Raw genomic sequence first — 24,254 nt, forward strand, 5'->3', positions numbered from 1 at the left:
TCCTTCCCTTTTCCTGATGCGGTATATAAATCGTGTACTAGAAGCTGCTTGAAATCCACCTTCACATAAGTTTCGTGCGAGAACGTCGGATGCTCTTGCTGCGCGAGAAAAATTTTGACACACTGTTCCTCTTGGACGTCATTTTGAAAACTGGAGAGCAAGGTGAACACTTATCATAGTAACCATTGTATATGCACTCAACTTTCAAATGCTGCATTCCAGGTATTTTTTGATGCATTTTCAATATAAACACATCAATATGAAGTTGACCAATTTTTGCGCGATCCAGTATTTATTATACTCTTGGCGAAAAATCTTGAAGATTGATGTGTCGGAAGATATGGTTTGTGCCAATCAAATTTTGGACACCAATGGATGCCCCAGGAATCGGTTCCAGAATGGTGCCAAATAAGTTAAAAGAGTTGAAATATATTACCGTAAGGACGCCATTCACCGCCCATTTAACAGCATTTCAACATGTTAAATTCTGTCAAAAATCAGAAGTTGGATATTTTTCACAAGTTTTTGCGCTAGACACAAGATAAAACATTTGTTTTTGTAGGAAAAATGTTGAAATGGGAAAAATGTGTAATGGTATCAAATAACATGTGTGTCAATGATACAGGTTTAGGGCGCTATTCACCGCTCATCCTTAGTATGAGGCCCTACATTACAGCACTAGTTGAAATTAATTTACTTTCATCAGCTAGTTGTTAGCTTCGTACTATAGTACGACAACATATTATACCGTAGCAGCTAAGAAGAATTTTTCGATCTGCCATAATAAAATCATTGTTCAACTCATATTTACCGCCTCAATCAGCCTAAAATTATTATTAATGAATTACTCTTACGAAAATTTGCTTAGATTTTTCAAAATAATTCAATGAGCGGTGAATGGAGCATAAGCGGTGAATGAGCTTGAGCTTGAACTTGATTGGCCGCCCGTGGTTGCTACTCCAGTATCGCCATATGAGCTGCACTTACACAAGGAATCAACCAGATGACTGCTTGGGAATCATAGACACCCTTAGTGTATAAGTGCTGGTGATCTTCTATATTTAGGCAACAATGGTGCCTGCCACGTCAGAATGCAGACCAATGAAAGAAAGGGGAAGGAATTGATGATGCATTCAATTGGCTCCCACGGTTGACCGTATATACCACTGCGTCAACGACAGTTCACGCGGGAAGGGTGAAAGGGTGGGGTAATTTTGATGGCAGAGAGGCTTGCTAGTTTGGTTAGCAGACTGCCTATGTATCAGGCGTAAAGGAAGGCATGCTATAATGATGAACGAATGTAAGCGTAGGGAAACGGTTTATTTCTGTCCGTCTCGGGTTCTAGCAAATGCTATGAACTGTGATAGATACATCAATTGTGAAATATTAAGAGTGGTAGATAGGAGTAAGTGAAAGATAAAACTATAAAGTACGAGGAAAGGGACGGGCCTGGGATTGAACCCATGACCTTCTGCGGTAGCCATTAGACCACCAACCCCGTCAGTCGGAGTCAGTTGGAGCATGAGCGGTGAATGGCTTCTTTACGGTAATGGTTTACGATTCAATTACAAACAATGCAATGTTTGATCTGAATTTTGATTCACTACGGAATACTTAAAATGAAAGCCCTTGAGTTGAGAACTTCATATTTAGTTTTAAGACATAGTTCGGTTGACAAAAAACAAATCGATTTAAAAAAAAAATTTAGGAGGACAGGATTTTCTCGATTTGAAACATTTTTTTAAATCAAAATACCATGTTTTAAAGTTTATATAATGCAAAGTTAACATGCCAAATTACATACAAATTCATGTATTTTTTTTACTATAGCTCTAGCAGTTTGATTGATTTTGTATTTCTTTTTCTAACATTAATTCATTAGTGGTTATTTTATACCACTTCACAAAATTTGCGAAACATCTTCTTTTATATAGGAAAACAACTCCTGTAAATTTCAGCTCGATCGGAGAACAACAATACAACCTCTCTCTGCAAGGAAGTTGTGGTACTCGCAAACTGGTTCAAGTTAAAGGTGACACATCTCGGAATCCAAATATGGCCATCACAATGGCCGACTTGTAACCCTACTCACGTTTTTAAAGGCACTTAACTGGAGAACAGTAGAAAAACGTTCCTGAGCTTATGCTAGTGCACAAAGCCAAAATAAAAGTTTCCTCTTGTTGGATGCTTCCTTCGCGTGATTGGTGCTTTTGAAGTTCTAGTGCATTCTTTGAAGTTTGATTCCAAACTGTTTCACCTTAAACACCACCCCGAATTTTTTTTTTCAAAAAAACTTTTAAACGGAATTCCTAGATTACAATTGAAATGGAAGCCCATGATGGAAGGCCACCTCATATTTAGTTTTTTGACCTAGTTCAGTTGGCAAGAAAAAAGTTATCATGCCTAATTTAAACCTTATCAGTACATTTTAACAATAGTTATATCAATTTATGTTATTTTTCATGGTTTGTAACATTAAATCATTGGGGATTTTTGTTATTTTTCATGGTTTGATCATTGGGGATCATTTTGCCCCCCTTTCTCCCTAATTTAAAAATCTAAAATTTTGCAAAACATCTTCTTTTATATGAATGAACAAACCCTGAAAATATCAGCCCGATCGAAGAACATCGATACAAGATGGGGTTGCGGCTCTCGCGAATTGGCTCTTAATGTAAAATGTATGAACATCATACAATTATTGTGGTGTGATCAAATGGAACGAATTTTCACTAATTGTAAAACCTGTCAATCGAACGTGTAAAACCAGTCGCTAACGACAATCCAAAATCATATGTGAATTTATTACACTGATAATAATACACACGTTCGTTCTAAATTCTTTTTAACGTGGATTTGTCGGGTCGATTGGCAAGGAGAAATGACGTGTAAAACCTTTAATTAAAATACCAGTGATGGCTATTGTAAAACACGTTCAAATCATGTGTATAAGGCTTTGCTTTCTAACCAAAGTCAATCCTTAACAGAATCAAAAGTTTTACACGTTATTTCACCATTTCCATCGACACGACAGATTCATGTTGAAAAGAATGTGGATCGAGCGTGTGGATTATTCTCAGTGTATAGATGCATTGGTTGCATTGCATTGGATGCATTGTTATCATTATTCGAATTTTACAAATTAAGTTTGTCACAGTCCTTATTTCTTTACAATTTTGTCTAATGCAGCAAAGTTTTTGTCGAATACGAACAAGCCAAACTTTTAAAATGTTTTGTTAGAAGATTCGTTACATTCCTGCTGTTATCCACTGTACGGGTAAATATTCTGCAAAAAAAAGGCAAAGCAATTACAGCAAGGAGCAAGAAATACAAAAACTATTACAATTAAGTTGTGAAAGAAGAGGGCATTCAAGTGCAGGAGTATGAACAAAATAAATACGGCAAATGCCAGTGGCACTCTTCATCCATCTCTTTGTGCGACAGAAAATTGTTCGAGACAGAAAGCTTGATTGAACCTTGTCAAATAGAGGAGTAGAATTGATTTCAATGATTGATTGAATTGTCTGTTTCAAATATGGACTGACATAAAAAAGTATTACAAACATTTATTTCAGTAGTACTGCACCTCAAAAATATATATTTTCCTAAAAGTAATCGACATTTTGATATCATATTTATTTATTTATTTATTGAACTAAAAATTTTGAAAGAGGGAAAACCCCTTTGAGTGATATCAATTGGAAATCGTTCTCAAAAGGGCACAAAACCTCTTTATATTTTCTTATTACGTTACAAAAATAAATCTTAAAACTAAAGGCTCAACCGGAAGTGATCCATATCAGAGCCGAATTCTTGAAAAGGAAGTAACCAAAAAGGGAGGATTATTGCAGGGTACAAGGGAAGGTTATTTTCTTGATTTCTGAAACGAAAGAGATAAAAAGCAAAGCAGTATCAAACAATATAACTAATATCTCTGAAAAAGTTGTATAAAATTTTTAACATAGGAAGTGATTTGCTACCAAGAATATCACGAACAGATATAGGTACTGTAATTTCTCAACTTTTGTATTTTTCTATTATTTTTTCCTAGGCAAAATATATTTTTTGCAATAAAAAACTATGTGATCGATATCTTGATAAGATTCTCCACAATCACATAAATTTGAGTCAATTATGTTAATACGATATAAATGACTATTACAAATATAATGATTAGAAATAAGTCTTGAAAACATGCAAATGAAATTTCTTCCGACAGACAGTTTTTTAAACCAGGTACTTTCATCCACAATTGGAAAAATGGAATGACACCATCGACCTTTATCACTAGAATCCCAATCAATTTGCCAAGAATCTAAAGCATTTCTTTTGATTTTAGCATAATATTCCGAATGAAAAACATTTCGTTCATAAATAATTCCGCGAGTAGCTCCTAGTTTAGCTAAATAATCCGCTTGTTCGTTACCAAATATATTACTATGGGCTGGAACCCAAACAAATTTAATTATAAACCCCTGAGAATGCAAATCGTATAACAATTTTCGTATCAATAAAATTAAATAATGGGTTTTAAAATTAAATTTTGAAGATTCGATGGAATTGATACAACTTAAACTATCAGTAGAGTAAAGTGGGGCAAAAGTTCGAGTGGGGCAACAGTTTTTTTTTAAGATTTCTAGCTCAAATCAAATCAAAACTTAGAAATGTCATGATGGTTCGAATGCTATTCAAGTAAGAGACTTTCACTCCAAATATCATAAAAATCGATTGAGATTTAGAAAAGTTATGGCTATTTGTTGTTTTTCGACGTAAATATTGTAATATTTGGTCAAACTTTCGATGCATGGAACCAAATGAAGATAAAATATTTTTCAATATTTTATGTAAGGGCGTTTCTAGGCCTATCATAAGGATGCTTTGACGTGGATTAGTTTTTCCATAAATAGTTGGAATCAATTTTTGGCCCATAGCGTGGCAAAAGTTCGAATCTGCGGGGCAAAAGTTCGACCCATGTATAAACCCACGGAAAAATTTTCAAATTTCCTGATATCTACATTAGGGTGCCAATGGAATGAATGGGAAAAAATTTGCCATCGAATTTCAAAAAAAGGTAGGGCTCAAAAGTTTTGTCTCCTCGAAAAAAGTCCCCATGCAAAATTTGAGCTCAATCGGACTTCATTAAGTGGACCCCCAAAGCGGTCAAAGTTTGGCTTTTTTGACCCATGAAAAATATCCAAAGGGGGGGGTACATGAAATTTCCGAAATCGAAATTTTTTTTTTGATGCCAGATGTCTTAGAAATGCATGAAACGTCGAGATCTGGTGTTATTTGGAAAATTTTTTTTTTGAAAAAATCGACCTTTTGGGACTTAGTAATTTTTTGAGTTGGGGGAGTGAATTGAATTTGAAATGAACGATTTGAATTCAATTGCTTAGAAATTCAAGGCAATAGTATTGAAACATATCCTATATCATTGTTGGCCACTGAAAGCATATGATATGTGATATTTCATTAGGGTGGTTCATTTACTTTCCATTAGGGTGGTCCTTTTTGTTAAAAAATAAAAAAAAAATAAAAAATAGAATTTTAATTGAATATTGAAGACAATAGTATTGGAACATCTCTCACATTATCGTCAGCCATTTTATACATTTAATATGTGGTATTTTATTAGGGTGGTTCACTTATTTTCCATTACGGTGGGCCTTTCTGTCGAAAAATCATAATTTGAATGGGATATTAAAAACAATAGTATTTTATCACCTCTTTCATCATCGTAGGCCATTTCCTTCATTAGATTCGTGATATTGCATTGGGAAGGCTCACTTATATTCAATTACGGTGATTCTTTAAAAAAAATTGAGTATTTGAATGGAATAGTAAATACAAGAGTAATTAAACATCTCCTATGTCATCGTAGGCCACTGTTAATGTATACTATGTGATATTTCATTGGGGCTATTGTCCTCAGTTTTGCATAAGGGTGATCATTTAATTTGTAAAATATTCTCAATAGATCTAACAAATCAACTTTGTTTGTATAGTTTTGAATCATGATTCTTCATTGGCATGCAACTCTTCGTTAAGCTATTTTCATTAAGGGTTTCTTTTGAATAGTTAAAATAAAACGTTCCAATCATCAGTGAATTCAGTGAAGCACAACTCTAACTGCCATAATCAAAATACAGATAAAAAAGGAATGAAATAATTTTTGACGTATACAAATTATGATAATAGCTTGATGGGCGACGATGAAGGGCAACAAAAGTGTTTAGTTTATATTTTCAAAAGAGATTCTCAGCCTTGGGCTCCTTCATTCCCGAAACAAAAGTACGTTGCCTTCTGCTTGCTATAGTACACGCGATTCGGTTGTGACAACGTAGGTAATTCAAGTTTTGACAATCAGTTCTCGTTTATTCTTCAAAGATGTAACAAAGTTCCTTCAAGAAATTTCGTCGGAATTTCATATGGATTTTTTCGTTGGAGTTTTCAACGGAATTTTCTTTGGAGTTTCCTTTTGAATTTTAATCGAAATTTCCTTCAAAATTCCTTTTAAAAATTTTTATTTGACTTTTCTACGAAATTTCCTTTTTTTTCTACGGAATTTTTATCAAAATCGGAAATTTATCCTGAATTTGCTTCGGAATATCCTGTGGAATTTTCCTCGGTATCTTTAGAAGTGCCCTTTTGAATTTTCTGTGGTATTTCCTTCGAAATTTCCTATGAAGTGTCCTCCGGAATTTCATTCTGAACTTTTCATTGGAATTTTCTTCGAAATTTACTTCGGAGTTTCTTTTTGAGTTTCCTTCGAAATTTGCTTTGGAGTTTCCTTCCGAATTTCTTCTAGAGTTTGTTTCGGAATTTCATGTGTTATTATCTTTGGAGCTTCCTTCAGAATTGTATTCGAAATATTATTTGGAATTTCTTTCGAAGCATTGGAATTTACTTTGGAAATTCCTTCGAAATTTTCTTTGGAGCTTTCCTCGGAATTTCATTTGGGATTTCTTTTGGACCTTTGAAATTTACTGCGGAATATTCTTAGAAATTTCCTTTACAATTTTCTTTGGAATTTCCACAGAGTTTTCTTGAGAATTTCCTTACAAATTTGCTTTGGATATTCCATAGAAAATTCCTTAGAAATTTTCTACGAAATTTCCTTTTAACTTCCTTTTTTCATTGCAATTTGCTTCGGGATTTGCTTTGGAATTTTCTTTGGAATTTCCTTAGAAATTCCCTTTTGAATATGCTTTGGATATTTTTCAGAATTGTCGTCGGAATGTCCTTTGGAATGTGCTTCAGAATTTCTTTTGCAATTTTATTCATTTTTTTTTTAATTTTTTTTTTCGGGATTTCCCTTGTATTTTCGAAAGATTCCATCGAAGTTTCCTTTGGAATTTCTTTTGGAGCTATGATCTTTTCTTCGAAATTTCCTTAGAAATTCCTTTATGAATTTCATTCGGAATTTGCTTTGAATTTTTTTTATGGAATTTCCTATGGAGTTTTCGGAAATTCCTTTGGAATTTTCCACGGATTTTTCTTCGGAATTCCCTTGGGTTTTTTTCGGAATTTCCTTTGGAATTTTCTACGCAATTTTCGTCAGAATTTCTTCTGAAATTTGCTTCGGAAATTCCGTTGGATTTTTTTTAGTTTCCTTCGGAATTAACTTTGGAATTTCCGTCGAAATTCCCTTAGGAGTATCCTTTGCAGTTTTCTTTGGGGCTACTTATCAAATTTTCTTCAGAATTTTCTTAGGAATTCCTTTATTAGTTCCTTCAAAATTCTCTTTGAAATTTCTTTCGGAATTTCGTTTGAAGTTTACTTCCAAATTTGTTATAGAGTTTCCTCGGAATTTCCTTTGGAATAACCTTTGGAATTTCTTATTGAGATTTCGAAATTTTATTTAGAAGTATTGATTGGAATTTTTTCCTTTGGACTGTTTTCCGTTGAATTTTCGCGAAATTTACTTTGGAATTTCCTTCGTATTGTTTTTTCGGAATTTTCTTAGGAGTATCCTTTAAAATTTCTTTGTATTCTTCGGAACTTCATATCTCATTTACTTCAGAATTTCCTTTGGAATTTCTTCATGAATTTCTTTCAGTAAGTTGCTTCAGGAAGTTATTTTGGATTTCTTTGGAATTACTTTCGGAATTTCCTTCTTCAGTTCTTCAAAATTTTCTTCGGCGTTTCCTTTGGAATTTCTTCTGGAATTGCCTTCGGAATTTCCTTTGGAATTCGCTTCGGAAGTTCCTTTGAAATTTCTTATGGAATTTCCTTTGCAATTTCTTTTAGAGCTGGCTTCGGAATTTCATTTGGAATTTTCTGCGCAATTTTCGTCCGAGTTTTCTTTGGAATTTGCTTCGGAATATCCTTCAAAAATCCATTCGGATTTATTTTTCTGGAATTTCCTTTTGAATTTGCTTTGGAATTTCTTTCGGGATTTGCTTTGGATTTTCATTTGGAGTTACCTTCGGGATTTGATTTGGAATTTTCTACGTTATTTTCGTCGAAATTTACTTTGTAATTTGCTTCGGAATTTCTTCTAGAGCTTTCTTCGGAATTCCTTTTGGAGTTTCATGCTAAATTTGATTCGGAATTTGATTTGGAATTTCTTTTGAAGCTTTGAAATTATTTCGGAATTTTCTTCGGAAGTACCTCTATAATTTTCGTTTCCTCTGGAATTTTCTTCGGTATTTCCTTCGGAATTTTCTCTGGAATTTCCTTCGGAATTTTCTCTGCAATTTCCTTCGGAATATCCTCTGGAATTACCTTCGGAATTTCCTTTGGAATTTCCTTCGCAATTTCCTCTGGAATTTCATTCGGAAATTACTTTGGAATTTCCTTCCGTATTTCCCCTAGAATATTCTTCGAAATTATCTCTGGAATTTCTTTCGGGATTTTCTCTGGAATTTCCTTCGGAATTTCCTCTAGAATTTCCTGCGAAATTTCCTCTGGAATTTCCTGAGAAATTTCGTCTGGAATTTCCTTCGGAACTTTCTCTGGAATTTCTTTCGGAATTTCCACTGGAATTTCCTTCGGAATTTCCACTGGAATTTCCTTCGTGATTCCCTCTGGAATTTCCGTTGGAATTTCCTTTGGAATTTCCTTCAGTATTTCCTCTAGAATTTCCTTCAGAATTTTCTGTAGAATTTCCTTTGGAATTCGCAAAACTAAATTGGAAAGGTCACGAGGCTCAATGCTTGATCTCTGAGATAAGTGCATCTGAAATCACGAAGTAGCAAGCGGATTTTGTATGAGACGAGGACTCCAAACTGGTTCAGCTTAGTGAAGTGTTGCATTCCGAATGAAACCACGCAAAACTTTTCAAAAGACCTTTCTAACAATGAGAGGCTTTCTAGAAAACTCTTTTGTTGTTAACTAAGTTACCTTTACTTTTTCGTCGAACATTACGCAAATATTATGTAGTAGTCCCACCATAATCTTTCGGTCTGTAGATATTAAGGTTGAAATTTTTACAATGATACCATAATTAAGGAAAGTGGACGAGACTTTTTCGAGAAATCATGGTTTCAAACTATACGAAAAATGATGCACCCTAATGGAAAATAAGAGAAACTCCCTAATGAAATATGTTAACAGTATCCTACGATGATGTCGCATATCAAATGGAACTAGAGGCGCATGAATTCAGAGGAATTTAAAGCCTCTCTAAACAAAAATATCACGAATCTAATGAAGGAAATGCCCTCGAAGATGAAAGAGGTGATAAAATACTATTTTTTTTAATATCCCATTCAAATTATGATTTTTCGACAGAAAAGCCCACCCGAATGGAAAATAAGTGAACCACCCTAATAAAATACCACATATTAAATGTAGAAAATGGCTTACGATAATGTGAGAGATGTTCCAATACTATTGTCTTCAATATTCAATTAAAATTCTATTTTTTATTTTTTTTTATTTTTTAACAAAAAGGACCACTCTAATGCAAAGTAAATGAACCACCCTAATGAAATATCACATATCATATGCTTTCAGTGGCCAACAATCATATAGGATATGTTTCAATACTATTGCCTTGAATTTCTCAGCAATTGAATTCAAATCGTTCATTTCAAATTCAATTCACTCCCCCAACTCAAAAATTTACTAAGTCCCAAAAGGTCGATTTTTTCAAAAAAAAAATTTTCCAAATAACACCAGATCTCGACGTTTCATGCATTTCTAAGACATCTGGCATCAAAAAAAAAATTTCGATTTCGGAAATTTCATGTACCCCCCCCCCCCCTTTGGAGATTTTTCATGGGTCAAAATAACCAAACTTTGACCGCTTTGGGGGTCCACTTAATGAAGTCCGATTGAGCTCAAATTTTGCATGGGGACTTTTTTCGAGGAGACAAAACTTTTGAGCCCTACCTTTTTTTGAAATTCGAAAAATCGATTTTCATTGGCACCCTAATCTACATATTATCATCAAATTTAGCGAAATTTGCCTGATCGTGCGAAAAATGTCACAAAAATTTTACATTTCCCTTAGTTTGGCGAAAAACTGCTATTTTTTGGGTGTATTACAATTAACCCTGTTTTGGGCATTTTTTGATGAAAATTTAGTGTGTATTTTTTGGCAAACATAAGTTTACGGCTGGTAGAAAGTATGCCTGGCATAAAAGTATTGATATTTTGTGTTTTAGCCAACGAACTTTTGCCCCACACTAGATTCGAACTTTTGCCCCACCGGTGGGGCAAAAGTTCGAATAAGACAATCAATTTTGAAACTGTTATAACTAAAAATGGGTAAATATTTTGACACAAGTTTGTTCAGCAAAGTTATAGCCAATATGATGAAGGTTCGCTGTATGGTATTTGTTTTGTTTCATCTGCTATTATTTTCCTGGAAACTTTGATTATACCACTAAGGTCGAACTTTTGCCCCACCTTACTCTACAAATAACGAACATATTTGGAGGATGATCCTTTATTATGTTACATGTGAAGTACAATGCTATCAATTCAGCTACAAAAATAGAACAAGGAGATTTCAATTTGTAAAAATGAACTACATCAATATTATAAACTCCAAAACCTGCACTATTTTGAATTAATGATCCATCCGTGTAATAAACAAATTTTTGGTCGAAGTCACAAAATTTTCGCTCAAAACATAATTTGGCATATCGAACACACATATGTCTTGGTATTTGATTTAATTCCCAATGTAAAGATTTATCAACAAAGGTCTGAAAAGAATGTACATTAATATCACAATTATAAAATGTATTTGGAAAACCAGGTAATATGTTTTCGGTAGAACAATGATTAAATGAGTTTAACATTTTACTAGAAGGATTTATTCCGTATAAATCACTTAAAATTTGAATAAGGGGATGCTGATTTGTAAAACATTGACTTAGAAATTTACAATTTAATTCATGAAAACGAATTTTGAGTGGAACCACTCCTGCCAAAATTTCAACAGATTTAGAATGAGTAGAATTCATTAATTTTAAACAAATTCTTAAACAACGAAATTGAAATTTTTCAATTTTAGAAAAATGAGTTTGAGTGGCACAACCAAAAGTAAAACAACCATATTCCAAAACTGAGCGTATTGTAGTTTTATAAAGAATAATCATATCAGAAGGATGAGCACCCCACCAAGTACCAGTAATTGTACGAAGAAAATTAATCCTTTTAGAACAAATTTTCTGGATGTATTTAATTTGAAAGTTCCAATTTAATTTTGAATCATACCAAATACCAAGATACTTGTATTCAAATACTTGTTCGATTTCATATCCATTAAGAAATAAATCTACACTTACTGAGGAATGTTTACGTGAAAATATAATAAATTTGGTTTTTTGCACTGAAAACGTAAAACCATTATCGTAAGCCCACGAATCAATATTATCTAAACAAATTTGCATATAATGACGTATTATTTCTCTATTATATCCACTTACGGAAATAACATTATCATCAGCAAATTGAACTAAAAAACAACCATATGGGATAACAGATGAAAAATCACATGTGAATAAATTGTACAAAAAAGGACTCAAACAAGATCCTCGAGGAAGGCCAAAATAACTATTACGATTAAATTTAGACGACCCATTGTTATAGAAATGCATAATTTTGAATGAAAATAAGTTGTATATGAAATTGGATAAAATTAAAGGAATTTTATAAGAATTCATTTTATTAAAAAGCAAATCAATAAGTACAGAATCATAAGCTCCAGACACGTCAAAAAAAGTAGAAATAGTATCCTGTTTTTTATTAAAAGCAAGTTCAATTTGAGAAGCCAAAAGTGCTGTACAATCACGTCCTTTTCTGAAACCAAATTGACATGGAGATAAAATATTATTATGTTCAGCCCATATCTCAAGACGATTTAAAACCATTCTTTCCATAAGTTTACGAAGACATGATAGTAAACTTATTGGTCTACGACTATCAGCCAATGAAGCATCTTTTCCTGGTTTAAGTATGTTTACTACTTTAACTGAACGCCAATCTAATGGAATAACATTTTGTAAAAGAAATGAATTGTAAATTGCAAGTAAATGAACTTTCCCTTCATAGGGTAAATTTTTAAGTACGATAAATTTAATATTGTCAATACCTGGTGCAGTATTATTTGTAATAGATAATGCCAAATCCAATTCTTCTAATAAAAATGGTGAACAAAGCTCTGGAAAATAATTAATCGATTGCTTTGTTCTAAAATTAATAGATTGAGGAACAAAATCTGGACAAATTTTAGATGCAAATTGATCAATCCAATTATCAGAATACTCCATTAAAACAGGAGAAGAATTATCATAATTTCTCAAATTTCTTGCTACAGACCACAATGTGGATAATGAAGTGTCTCTGTCAAGGTTTTCAATAATTTTTTTCCAATAATTTCTTTTCTTAAATTTTGTGGTACGGGTAAACCAAGCTCCTGCTTTACAATATAAGAAATAATTTTCTCTAGATCCTAAACGACGAAATTTTTTAAAAGCTTCCGATTTATTTTTTAAAGCAATTGAACAATCATTATCCCCCCAAAATGTAAGACGTTTATTTTTTTATTATTGCAAACAATTTTATTTTTCTGAGATTTAAGTAAGCAATTGAACAAAATTTTGATGAATTTAGTGTAATTTTCAATTGGAGTATTTGAATCTTTAAGATTAATAAGTGAAAAAGAAATTAAATCCGAAAATTGAACCCAGTCAACATTTTTTTGAATAATCAGGAATAGAAGAATTTACTTGAAGATTGTTTTGCATACAATGGCTCATTCGAATCAAAATTGGAAGATGATCACTATTATTTGGATCATTGATTATACTCCAAGTTGACCTAAAAGATAAATTATTTGAACATAAAGATAAATCAATACATGAATTTTGTAATGGAGGAACAGCAATTCTGGTGAACGATCCATCATTTAAAATGTTTAAATTATATTCATCAATCAAACCCAATATTGATGATCCACGACCATCAATTTTATCACTACCCCAAGCAAAATTATGGGCATTTAAATCACCCAAAATATAAAAAGGATGAGGAACACTATCTAAAACCATTTTCAATTCAGATAATGAAAAATTTTCATTAGGAGGAATATACAAACAAATAATATGAAATTGATAATCTGTATGTTTTACAGAAATAATAATATATTCAATGATAAATTGATATATTTAAATTCAATACCATTGCGAATTCCAATCAAAACTCCCCCAAAAGGAATATCTCTATCTTTTCTAATTATATTGAATGATGGAATGCGTACTATTTTTGATTCAGATAGCCAAGTTTCATTTAAACAAAATATATCAATTTTGTTATGTTCAAGCATAACTCTCAATTCATCTATCTTTGGAATTATGCTTCTACAGTTCCATTGTAAAATATTCAAATAATTATTGGAATTTGAAGCCATTACGATGAAAATAATGAAGCAAGGATAGGTCCAAAAGCATTCAATTTATCAAGTAGGGAAGCAACAAATGGTAAAATAATTTCAATAATTTTTTTTCCAAAAGTCACTAAATCCCAACAATTCTACTAATTCCTCCAAAATTCCTAAAATTGAAGAATTTTCACCAACATTATTGTTATCGTTTGAAGTATTGCCATTTTCATTCACATTACTATTTGATGGATCAGAATCAACTCGTTGAAAACCTGGAATAATACGAGAAGATGAAGAACTCAATCGCGGAAAATTTTCATTGAATGATTTTGCATTAGAATCAATTTTAACCTGAGCTTTAGATGTATTTTTTTGAATTCTTTTTTTTTTATGGTGGTTTATAAATGTAATTATCTAAATTCAATGTGTCTTCAAATTCATCATCAGTTAAAGATTCATAAATATTCGGAGCAGTATAATCCGTCGAATTTTTCAAAATTTCGGAATAAGAAAACTGATTTCTGTTTTTCAATTTTTGATGAAATTTGGATTCATTATTTTTATACACAGGGCAATCTTTCAGAATGTTATGTTTTTGATTACAATAAATACACAAATCAGATTTTTTATTACATTCCGATGATAAGTGTTGTTGACCACATTTTGCACATTTAGGTTTATTGGAGCAAAATTGATTCGTATGTCCAAAAAGAAGGCATCGTTCACAATGCATTATTTTTGGGAAAAAAAGTCTAACGCGAAAAATGACATTATTTACTTTTACAAAATCAGGAAGTACCGATCCAGCAAATGTAATTTTCAAACAATTAGAATGAACATATTCAGAGCCTTTGTCATTCAAAAAAAGTTTAGACAAACGATGACAATCTAAAACATGAACAGGTGAAATAGCTTGATTTTTGAAAATACCGGTACCATGACTTACAACTTCATCACATTCCAAAGACTCATCATATATAACTCCATTAATTTCGCAAAAATTACTTGGAGCATATACACGATAAGATTCTGCGAAAAGATGAGATTCTAAAAGTGAATTTGCATCATCACGCGAACCAAACACGACTCGTAATTTGTCAAGTGAAACCTTTTTGATTTCCTTGACAGAAGAGTACTTTTCATAAATTTTGGATGAAATTAGTAAAACATTAATTGGAATTTGTTTTTTCCGAAAAATACCACAAATGGACCAGCAAAAGAAATGGGATATATTTTTATACGAAATGTTTTAGCAGTAGAAAATGATGGTCCCGGTGGAGAATCACCATCTTTTAAAACAGAATTATGCACATCAACATCCATTATTGGGGTGCAAAAATATCAAAATTTGAAAGAAAATCAAAACTTTTAATGAAAACAGTAAATAAAAATAATAATAAAAAGATACTTAGGAACTCCAAACTTAATTTCCACGCGAAGATGAGATTTCAAGCTTCAAACTTGATGTAACGTCCTCTTGATAACTTTCTCCTCGCGCACCACACAGCAATAACTTCCTCCGCACCACACAGGCAATTACTTCTTTCGCACCACATAGGAAAGATGACCCAAAGTCGAACACTCCTTTGAATCTTGTTCAGGAGATCTTGAAATACCGACGAATAACGTCCGCTTGCAAATCTTCAAACACCGCACCACACAGGTTATATTCTCCTACCGCACCACACAGGATATATTCTCCTACCGCACCACACAGGAATAGCAATAATCAGCCTCTCTCCAAATCGTATCACAAACGGTCCAAATCCTCTCAACTTGAAAATTTTCTCTCCTGAAATTCAGAGAAAAAAAAATGACATTTTGATATCCTGAACATTTATTGAGTACACCCATTACAAGACTTAACAGAGAAAAATGTAGAATATCGTTGCATATGCAGAAAATTATGATTTCAATACAAATACTGTAAACGGATCATGCATTTTCTGCAAAAGCAACAATATCATAAATTAAATATAAGATTTTCATGCCAAATTGTATTGAGATCGTGCAGCCACTGGTGGCTATAGCATTATCTTCGACAAAATTTGCTCATCACACATTCACACTCAGTTGAGCTCGGCTTATTTTCATTCTTTTGCCGAGATCCGCACAGCCGTGCGGTCAGCAACTGAATTTTAACTGATATGCCAGCAAAATATCAAGTTTGTTTATAGCAGCACCTTTGAGTGCCACTGACATCAAACGTCACTTTTCCTGAGATGTCAGCAAACGAACTTTAACCGAGATTTGCACAGCTGAGATCGGCATTCTCATTTAGGTGTGTAGGACGCTTCTTTGAATTTTCCAGTGGAACAATTTAATGAATGTAGTAATCCAAACTAATAAGAAGCTCTTAACGCTAAGGAATACCTGGGCAGCAGAAACGAGAAGTATGTAAATAAATGAAATACTCACTTTGCTGATTGAACGATTCCACAAAACAATTTCAATTCCATAGTAAATCTATTTCAATCACATATATCAGTCACAAGCTACTGGTGCCTAAAATACTATGAATTCGTAATAGAAAAAAAACGAAACTGCAATGCACAATCACAAAAGTGCAAAATTGAATGGAGTCAATATCACACCCAAATCGGTGTTTGAAAAAATATTTGTGTTTGGATAAATTCCATTCATCCGAAAGCTTGCACCCTTTCATGACACCATTCGTTGAAATATTCAGTGCTTCTGACGTGTCGGATCAAATTTTGCTCCAGGTAGATTCAATGAAACAGAACTTAATCACCAGAAATTGTTTCCATTTGTGTACCGACAAAAACAAAAATGTTTCCAACTAGCTTGCTTGCTGGTTAACATCTCAAACGTGATCAAACGTAAAATAATCCATTGTCATGCAAAAACTAAAGCCACCCATCGATTTTATCATTCATTCGACAAGTTTCATCTTCGACTTTTGTGCTTTGTCAAGCGCATGGTGGCACAAGCAGATGGTACAACTCATCGATTGGTGAGAGCATTGTGCTTTCTGTACGAAGCACCCTCGGCATGAGCGTAGCTTGACGTAGCGGTACAAAAATCAATTTCAAAATCAACGAAAGGTAATGTTTGAGTATTCAAAATAAATCCGGGATTCCAATAAATTGGTCATATGAAGTTAAGTATCTGAGGCTCAGATAAAAATTTAACTTTAAAAAATCTTATCGAGGCCATTCAAGCCAAGTGTAACAAGCATATAAAATGTCTTTATCCACTTATTAACAGGAAGTCAAAACTTTTTCTTAAAAGCAAGCTTTTGATCTTCAAACAAATTTTCCGGAGGAATTCATGAGGAAGATTCACAGGATTCTTTGCAGAAATACCTTTGAGACCAAAGGTATGCTTGGAGAAATTTTGGAGTTATTCCTGGAAGAAATGCAGAACAAACCTACTTTAGCGAATTCTTGGACGACTGTAAGAAATTCTTATTCCTATTAACTTGACTACCCCCTCCACCCTGATTGAAATCCTGGCTACGCCCATGATTCTCGGCATGATTTCCAATGACTAAACAATTTCTCCTTCCGCTTTTTTTTTGCAGATTCCGCACCTGGAAACACGCTGGGACTATCGACTGAGGCGTGAAAGTTGTTTGGTGAATCTCTATCCGCACCCGAGCACACTATCGAAGGTGAGTTGATTAACACAATCCTGCGACGAAGGCATCCGTGCAGAATCTATGCATACACAATAGAAAATCGAGGGGAGTGGAGGGGCGTATTGCGAGTTGCATCATGTCCACCAGCTTATCTGGAGCAGCATCTTTTCATGGAATGAAAGATTGAACTTTTTTTTGCTTCATATCTGATGAGAAAAATCATATGTTACAACCTGAAAGACACGAGGTAGATGATGTTTTTCTTTTTGCATCGGAAAAGTTGAAGAGGACTTGTTCTTTTTTTTGCATTAAAAAATTGAATAGAAATGGGTCGTCACACCGTAAGTGATAATAGACAAATTGAAAAGTTAATAGGCGCTATGATTTTGCAACGGGTAAACCAATTTGAACAGTATGTGATTCGAAACACATCATTTCATAAGTTTTGGATTTGTTAGAGACAACAAAACCGATTTGTTTTTTTTTTTTTTTTGCAAAGCTCCCTAATACCCGACGTTGCATAGGGAACCACTTTTTTCACCACAAACAATATTAGTGCTATAGGGGCCTCCCTCTTGTCATCAAAGCCCGCTATTCCAGCGGCTCCATTGGTTTAACAACCGCTACGATCCACGTTTCAACAAATTTGTGATTCCCGTCAGCTCAGCAGGCCAGTCCAAACCACATGCACCATGACTCTTCTGGAAAGAAGCTGTACGCTGCAATGACGGCGCGCGATGCAACTGGACGATACGTCGTGCGTCTACTGCGGACTGAAGACCTTGAGAAGGTTTTGGGATAATCCAGATCAATAGCTGATCGTCGCTTTTTGAGCCTGGAACGCCGACTTGGAAGAGATCCTGCAACCAAGGACTCATACAATCGGTTCATGGAAGAGTACCTCCAACTCGGGCACATGAAGAAGATTTCTACGTCGACGATCTACTGTCCGGCGCACTAGATGTCGACTCTACTGTAACTCTACGACAGCAAGTCGCCGATATGCTCGGCTCTGCCGGGTTTACCCTCAAAAAGTGGGCGTCCAACGTCCAGTAAGTATTGCAGGATGTACCGGCAGAAGATCTGGCCATCCAGCCTCTCCACGATTTACAGGATGAGCAGACAATCTCCACGCTCGGTCTCCGATTTAAGGTAGAAAAAACCTCTCCCTATTGTAATTCTTACCAAGCGGAAAGTGATGTCATACATCGATCAGATTTTCGACCCTCTGGGCTTGCTAGGTCCAGTCAGGACGGTGTTTCCTGCGAGTGGGATTCTCCATTGCCAGAGAAACTTCAACATGAGTGGAAGCAATTCCACATTACCATTGCGTACGGAGCCTGTTGCTTTGTCCGCACAGTTTCGGCGGTTGCAATTCAAGTTCGCCTGTTGGCGTCAAAGGCAAAGGTGGCCCCACTGTCTACACACTATTCCATCGCCAGACTAGAACTCTGCGCCGCGCATCTGGCAACCCGACTCTTGAAGAAGGTTGAATCATCGTTGAAAATTAACTCCATCGCCTATTTTTGGTCGGACTCCAGTACCGTGCTACAGTGGCTGCGCTCATCACCAACCCGTTGGAAGACATTTGTTGCTAATCGGGTGTCTAAGATCCAGAACACTACGTGCATCGACCACTGGCGGCATATAGCTGGCTCCGATAATCCTGCTGATGACATTTCCCGCGGTCTCAACCCAACGGACATCCTAGGTTGGTTCCGTTGGTGGCAAGGCCCAACTTGGTTGTCTCAGGCTCCGGATTGCTGGCCGAAGACCATCATCGACCAAGAAAATTCTCCAGCCGAGTCCGAAGAAGGGCGCAAAAATCCAATTGTGGCGTTGACCGCTGTCCAAACTAGTTTTTGTGCTGATTTGTTCTCTCGATATTTCCGCTACAAAAAGTTACGCCGAGTGGTGGCATTCTGCAGTCGTTATCTGCATTGTTTGAAAGAGCGCGCACAGCTGCGCCAGACCAGATCGGACATCCCTACATTGAGCGTTAGCATCCGATCAAAATCATCACCAGTTCCACCACTTACAACCACCGAGCTCCAACACGCTGAACACCTACTCTGCCGTTTAGCACAGCGTGAAACATTTGCTGAGGTGATATCAGACCTATCGAATGGCGAACGTGTCGCCAAGTCGATAGCACTCAAGAGGCTGAAACCGTACGTCGATGAAGACGGCACTCTTCGCGTCAACGACCGTCTGCGTAACGCCACATTTTCCGTCGACAATAAGCACCCAATCGTTCTGTCCACCAAACATCCGCTGGCTAGCAGTTATCACGTAAGCCTACTGCACGCAGGGCCCCAACTCCTGCTAGCCACTCTCCGCCAAAAGTTCTGGATCCTTGGCGGCAGAAACCTTGTAAAGTCCGTCTTCCACCAATGCCACATTTGTTTCCGATCCAAGCCCACTCTAGTCCAGCAGAGCACAGCCGATCTGCCGGACTCGCGAGTTACGCCGACGCTTTTGTTTTCCGTCTGCGGGGTCGACTACTGTGGACCATTCTATGTGAAGTCAGCAGTTCGAAATCGTGGTCCAATAAAAGTCTATGTGGCCATATTCGTCTGCTTCTCAACCAAAGCTGTCCACAATGAGCTAGTGAGCGACCTAGTGGTACTCCGTCGTCTCGTCGCCCGCCGTGGAAGGATCGTCGAACTCCATTTCGACAACGCCACTACCTTCAAAGGTGCTTCACATGCGCTCAATAGAGTCTACCGCATGCTGAAGATTGAAGCCGCCGATCGTCAGCAAATCTTCGACTGGTGTTCCGGAAACGAGATAATGTGGAAATTCATTCCACATAGGGCACCACATTTTGCAGGCCTCTGGGAGGCTGCCGTCAAGTCGGTGAAAACGCATCTACTGAAGGTCGTTGGCAACGTCAATAAAGCCTACGAGGATCTGTTGACCTTGTTGGCGCAAGTCGAGATGTGCTTCAACTCTCGACCTCTGACACCGATACCCGAAGACCCCACCGATTTGAGGTTGCAACCCGCCGGTCGCCATCGAGGTCAGCGCCATCGTTATCATAAAAGAGAAAAACGTCCCCCCTGCCAACTGGCTGCTGGAGAAAATTGTAAAGCTCCATCCCGGGAAAGACGGTGTAGTCCGTGTGGAGACCCTCAAGACAGCGAGCGTTAACGAAATGGTGCGTCCTGTGGCCCGAATCGCACATGTTCCGTTGCAGAGATCGTCAAAATAGAAACCAGGTAGAGCAACCATTACTGGGAGAACTTGCTCGATGCGCACCTGTGTTTCTGCAAAGGTAATTGCAGGTCCAATAATATACTGTTTCCCCGTAAGATCTACCTGGTCTTTTTTTTTGTTACCGGTCGACGATGATGAACTTCCAACCGGCTTCTCTGCATCCGAGGCAATAATTGGAATGAACTGAAGTCCCGTGTCAACGCAGTGAAGTCTCCGTCAACGGCAACGAGAGGTAATCATACCATCTAGCAGAGCTGCGGCAACACACTTGAGCTGGGAACAGCTTATATAGTGCTGGGTAATATGAAAAGGCGCGTGATCGGCTGGTGGCCGATCACCGGAAGAATGTGCAAGTTAAGAATCAAAGGCTGATTCTTTAACTTCAGCATAATCAACGTGCATAGCCCACACTCCGGAAGCACTGATGATGACAAGGACGCATTTTACGCGCAGCTCGAACACGAGTACGACCGCTGCCCAAGCCACGATGTCAAGGTCATCATAGGAGATATGAACGCTCAGGTTGGCCAGGAGGAGGAATTCAGACCGACGATTGGAAAGTTCAGCGCCCACCGGCTGACGAGAACGGCCTACGACTGATAGATTTTGCCGCCTCCGAGAAATTGGCCATTCTTAGCACCTATTTCCAGCACAGCCTCCCGTATCGGTACACCTGAAGATCTCCTCAGCAGACAGAATCGCCTTAGCAGACAGAATCGACCACGTCTTGATCGATGGACGGCACTTCTCCGACATAACCGACGTCAGAACCTATCGTAGCTAACATTGACTCCGACCACTATCTGGTGATGGTAAAACTGCGCCCAAAACTATCCGGCATCAACGATGTACGGTACCGACGCCCACCTCGGTACAATCTAGCGCGACTGAAACAACCGGATGTCGCCAATGCGTACGCACAGCATCTTGAGGCAGCGTTGCCGGATGTGGGCGAGCTCGATAGGGCCCCTCATGAGGACTGCTGGAGGACAGTCAAAGCAGCCATTAACGACGCTGCCGAAAGCATTGTCGGATATGTGGAACGGAGCTCAAGAAACGATTGGTTCGACGAAGAGTGCCAGGAGGTTATAGAGGAGAAGAATGCAGCGCGGGCTGCAATGCTGCAGCATGGCACGCGACAAAACTTTGAACGATACAGACTGAAGCGTAAACAGCAAACCTGTATATTCCGGAAAAAAGGGCCGCCTGGAAGAGGTGGAATGCCAAGAGATGGAGTTGCTGTAACGCAGTGTTGCTCAGACTCATTTCCCCGAAAATATCATTTTCCGAACTACAACCATGCTCTATCCTCCTAAGATAGAAAAGCAGATGGTTAAGCTTGAGTACTGCACACAAAATCGATCAATTTTGATCCCAGAGAGCCACAATTCAAGTTTCGATGAAATGAAATGAGTGAGTGAGTGAGTGCGAATCATTTCACCGAAACATGAATTGCGGCTCACCGAGATCGAAACTGTCGAATCCCATGTGCAACACTCAAGCCCAACCACCTCCCCCTCCATCTCAGGAATACAACGCACAGTTATAACAGTTCATGGCTTCACAATTCGAATTTCGGGGAAATGAGTCTGGTCAACACTGCTGTAACGTGCTCAAGAAACGCGAAAGTTCTATCAGAAGCTCAACGCATCCCGAAAAGACCGCGAGCTGAAATGTGCCGGGATAAGGATGGGAGCATCTTGACGGACGGACACGAGGTGATCGAAAGGTGGAAGCAGCACTGCGATGAACACCTGAATGGCGCAGAGAACAAAGGCACAGAAGGTCAGGACAGCGAAGGCGACGGCTACGTCAGCACAGCGGACAGTGGAAACCAACCAGCTCCCACGATGCGGGAAGCTAAGGATGCCATTCAACAGCTCAAGAACAACAAAGCCGCTGGTAAGGATGGTATCGGAGCCGAATTCATCAAGATGGGCCCGGACAGGTTGGCTGATAGTCAGAATCTGGGAAACGGGACAGCTACCGGAGGAGTGGAAGCAAGACCTTATATGCCCTATCTGTAATCACTTTCCTAAACGCCGCCTACAAAGTGCTATCACAGATTCTCTTTCCACGTCTATCACCTATAGCAAACGAGTTCGTGGGAAGTTATCAAGCAGGTTTCATCGACGGCCGCTCGACAACAGATCTTTTCCGTGCGGCAAATCCTCCAGATATGAAGTTTCTGTTCATCGATTTCAAGGCGACATACGACAGCATTGACTATGGAAGATTATGGACGAGAACAGCTTTCCCGGGAAGCTCACAAGATTGATTAGAGCAACGATGGACGGTGTGCAAAACTGCGTGAAGATCTCGGACGAACACTCGAGTTCGTTCGAGTCTCGGCGTGGAATTTTAGGCCAGAGTGTTGACTGGCCTGTCCGATGTTGACTGAAGCATCACGTGAACAATATTCAGCGTACACAGTTGTGAATTTTATTCCAATTACTTGGTAAACGTTTGACAAACTCACCAAAGGCGAACTCAAATAAATATAAACTAACGACTACTCATTAAGTGAAACTGAATTCAGAAGCCTGAATCTTCAGGGCATTCTGTTATGCTCAACCCCCCGTGGTGAGCAGCAATAGGATCTCTTTTCGCTTTTGCGTTTTTCAGCACCCTCTTTAGGTTGCTGTTCAAACTCATTATGGTATGGACATCCCACCCCTGGTTACTCCCATATTTCCCTTTCCCATCGGGTAGATGATGAAACATGTGATATCACAAATCTCCCAATTGGAAGGAAAAGTGCCTCTGGAGCTGACCTTTTGGTACCTGATCACTGTTGACAAATCTAACCAAATTGAATGTTCAACACTCAATTTAAAGGTTTAATAAGCTTTCAGTTAATGTTAATACAGAAAAATCCATTAAATATAACTCGTTTAAAAAAAAACCTTTGTGCATTCAAACATTTTTTGAAGGTTAAAGATTATTTCTGATATATGAAAAATAATCAAGGTTTTATTAAAAATGTTCTTAACCAAGAATGTTTGAAGATTCTTACTAATTCTAATGTGCGCCTATTTTAACTATTGAACTTTTACTTTGAAGTAGTGAAAAACGTCTTCTGATTGAACCTTTGTGAAAACTCATCTAATCTTTGTCTGTTTCACTAGATGATGTCTTAACACTATTTTCAGAACTTTCACTAGATGATGTCTTAACACTATTTTCAGACTCCTCCAAAAAATTTCTTTCTGATATTCTTCAAGGAATAAATTCTGATCTTACCCGGATACATGCTCAATTTCAGGGTATAAGCTTGGCATAATATACGATTATTTGATAGCTGCAAACTCTGTTTGATTCCTGTATCAATATTCATCGAAAGAACGTTTTCAAAGCCAGCTAAGCTTACTTCACACCAACTTACTTCGATAGGTAAGAAACATCCTTTACCATTTCCGCCAAGAAAACTAGGTCAAAATAATGCAATATCATCTTGTTCACAAATGGAACGTATTCCCTTCGCCTAGACCAGTAGACCAGTAAAGAGCTCAAGACAATATCCTTGCGTTACCACCATCTTCCGACGAAAGAGATTGCTTAAGTGCTGCTCTTCTGCCCCGCATGCATACATAA

The 24,254-nt window shown here is 37.0% G+C and overlaps 1 protein-coding gene across 5 annotated transcripts in view; it reads left to right on the forward strand.

Moving 5' to 3' along the window:
• Window positions 1-24,254, forward strand: part of LOC5574988 (glutamate receptor ionotropic, kainate 2) — a 605,301-nt gene that overhangs the window by 288,706 nt on the left and 292,341 nt on the right. For all 5 annotated transcript variants that reach the window (XR_002499922.1, XM_021841975.1, XM_021841984.1 and 2 more), the window contains one exon: window positions 17,385-17,474. Coding sequence is in view for 4 of the 5 variants with exons in the window: in XM_021841975.1 (XP_021697667.1) it covers window positions 17,385-17,474 (90 nt within the window). In the remaining variant the exon portion in view is untranslated. The remainder of the gene's footprint in view (window positions 1-17,384; window positions 17,475-24,254) is intronic.

This window comes from Aedes aegypti, chromosome 1, assembly GCF_002204515.2.
Source record: "Aedes aegypti strain LVP_AGWG chromosome 1, AaegL5.0 Primary Assembly, whole genome shotgun sequence".
NCBI lineage: Eukaryota > Metazoa > Arthropoda > Insecta > Diptera > Culicidae > Aedes > Aedes aegypti.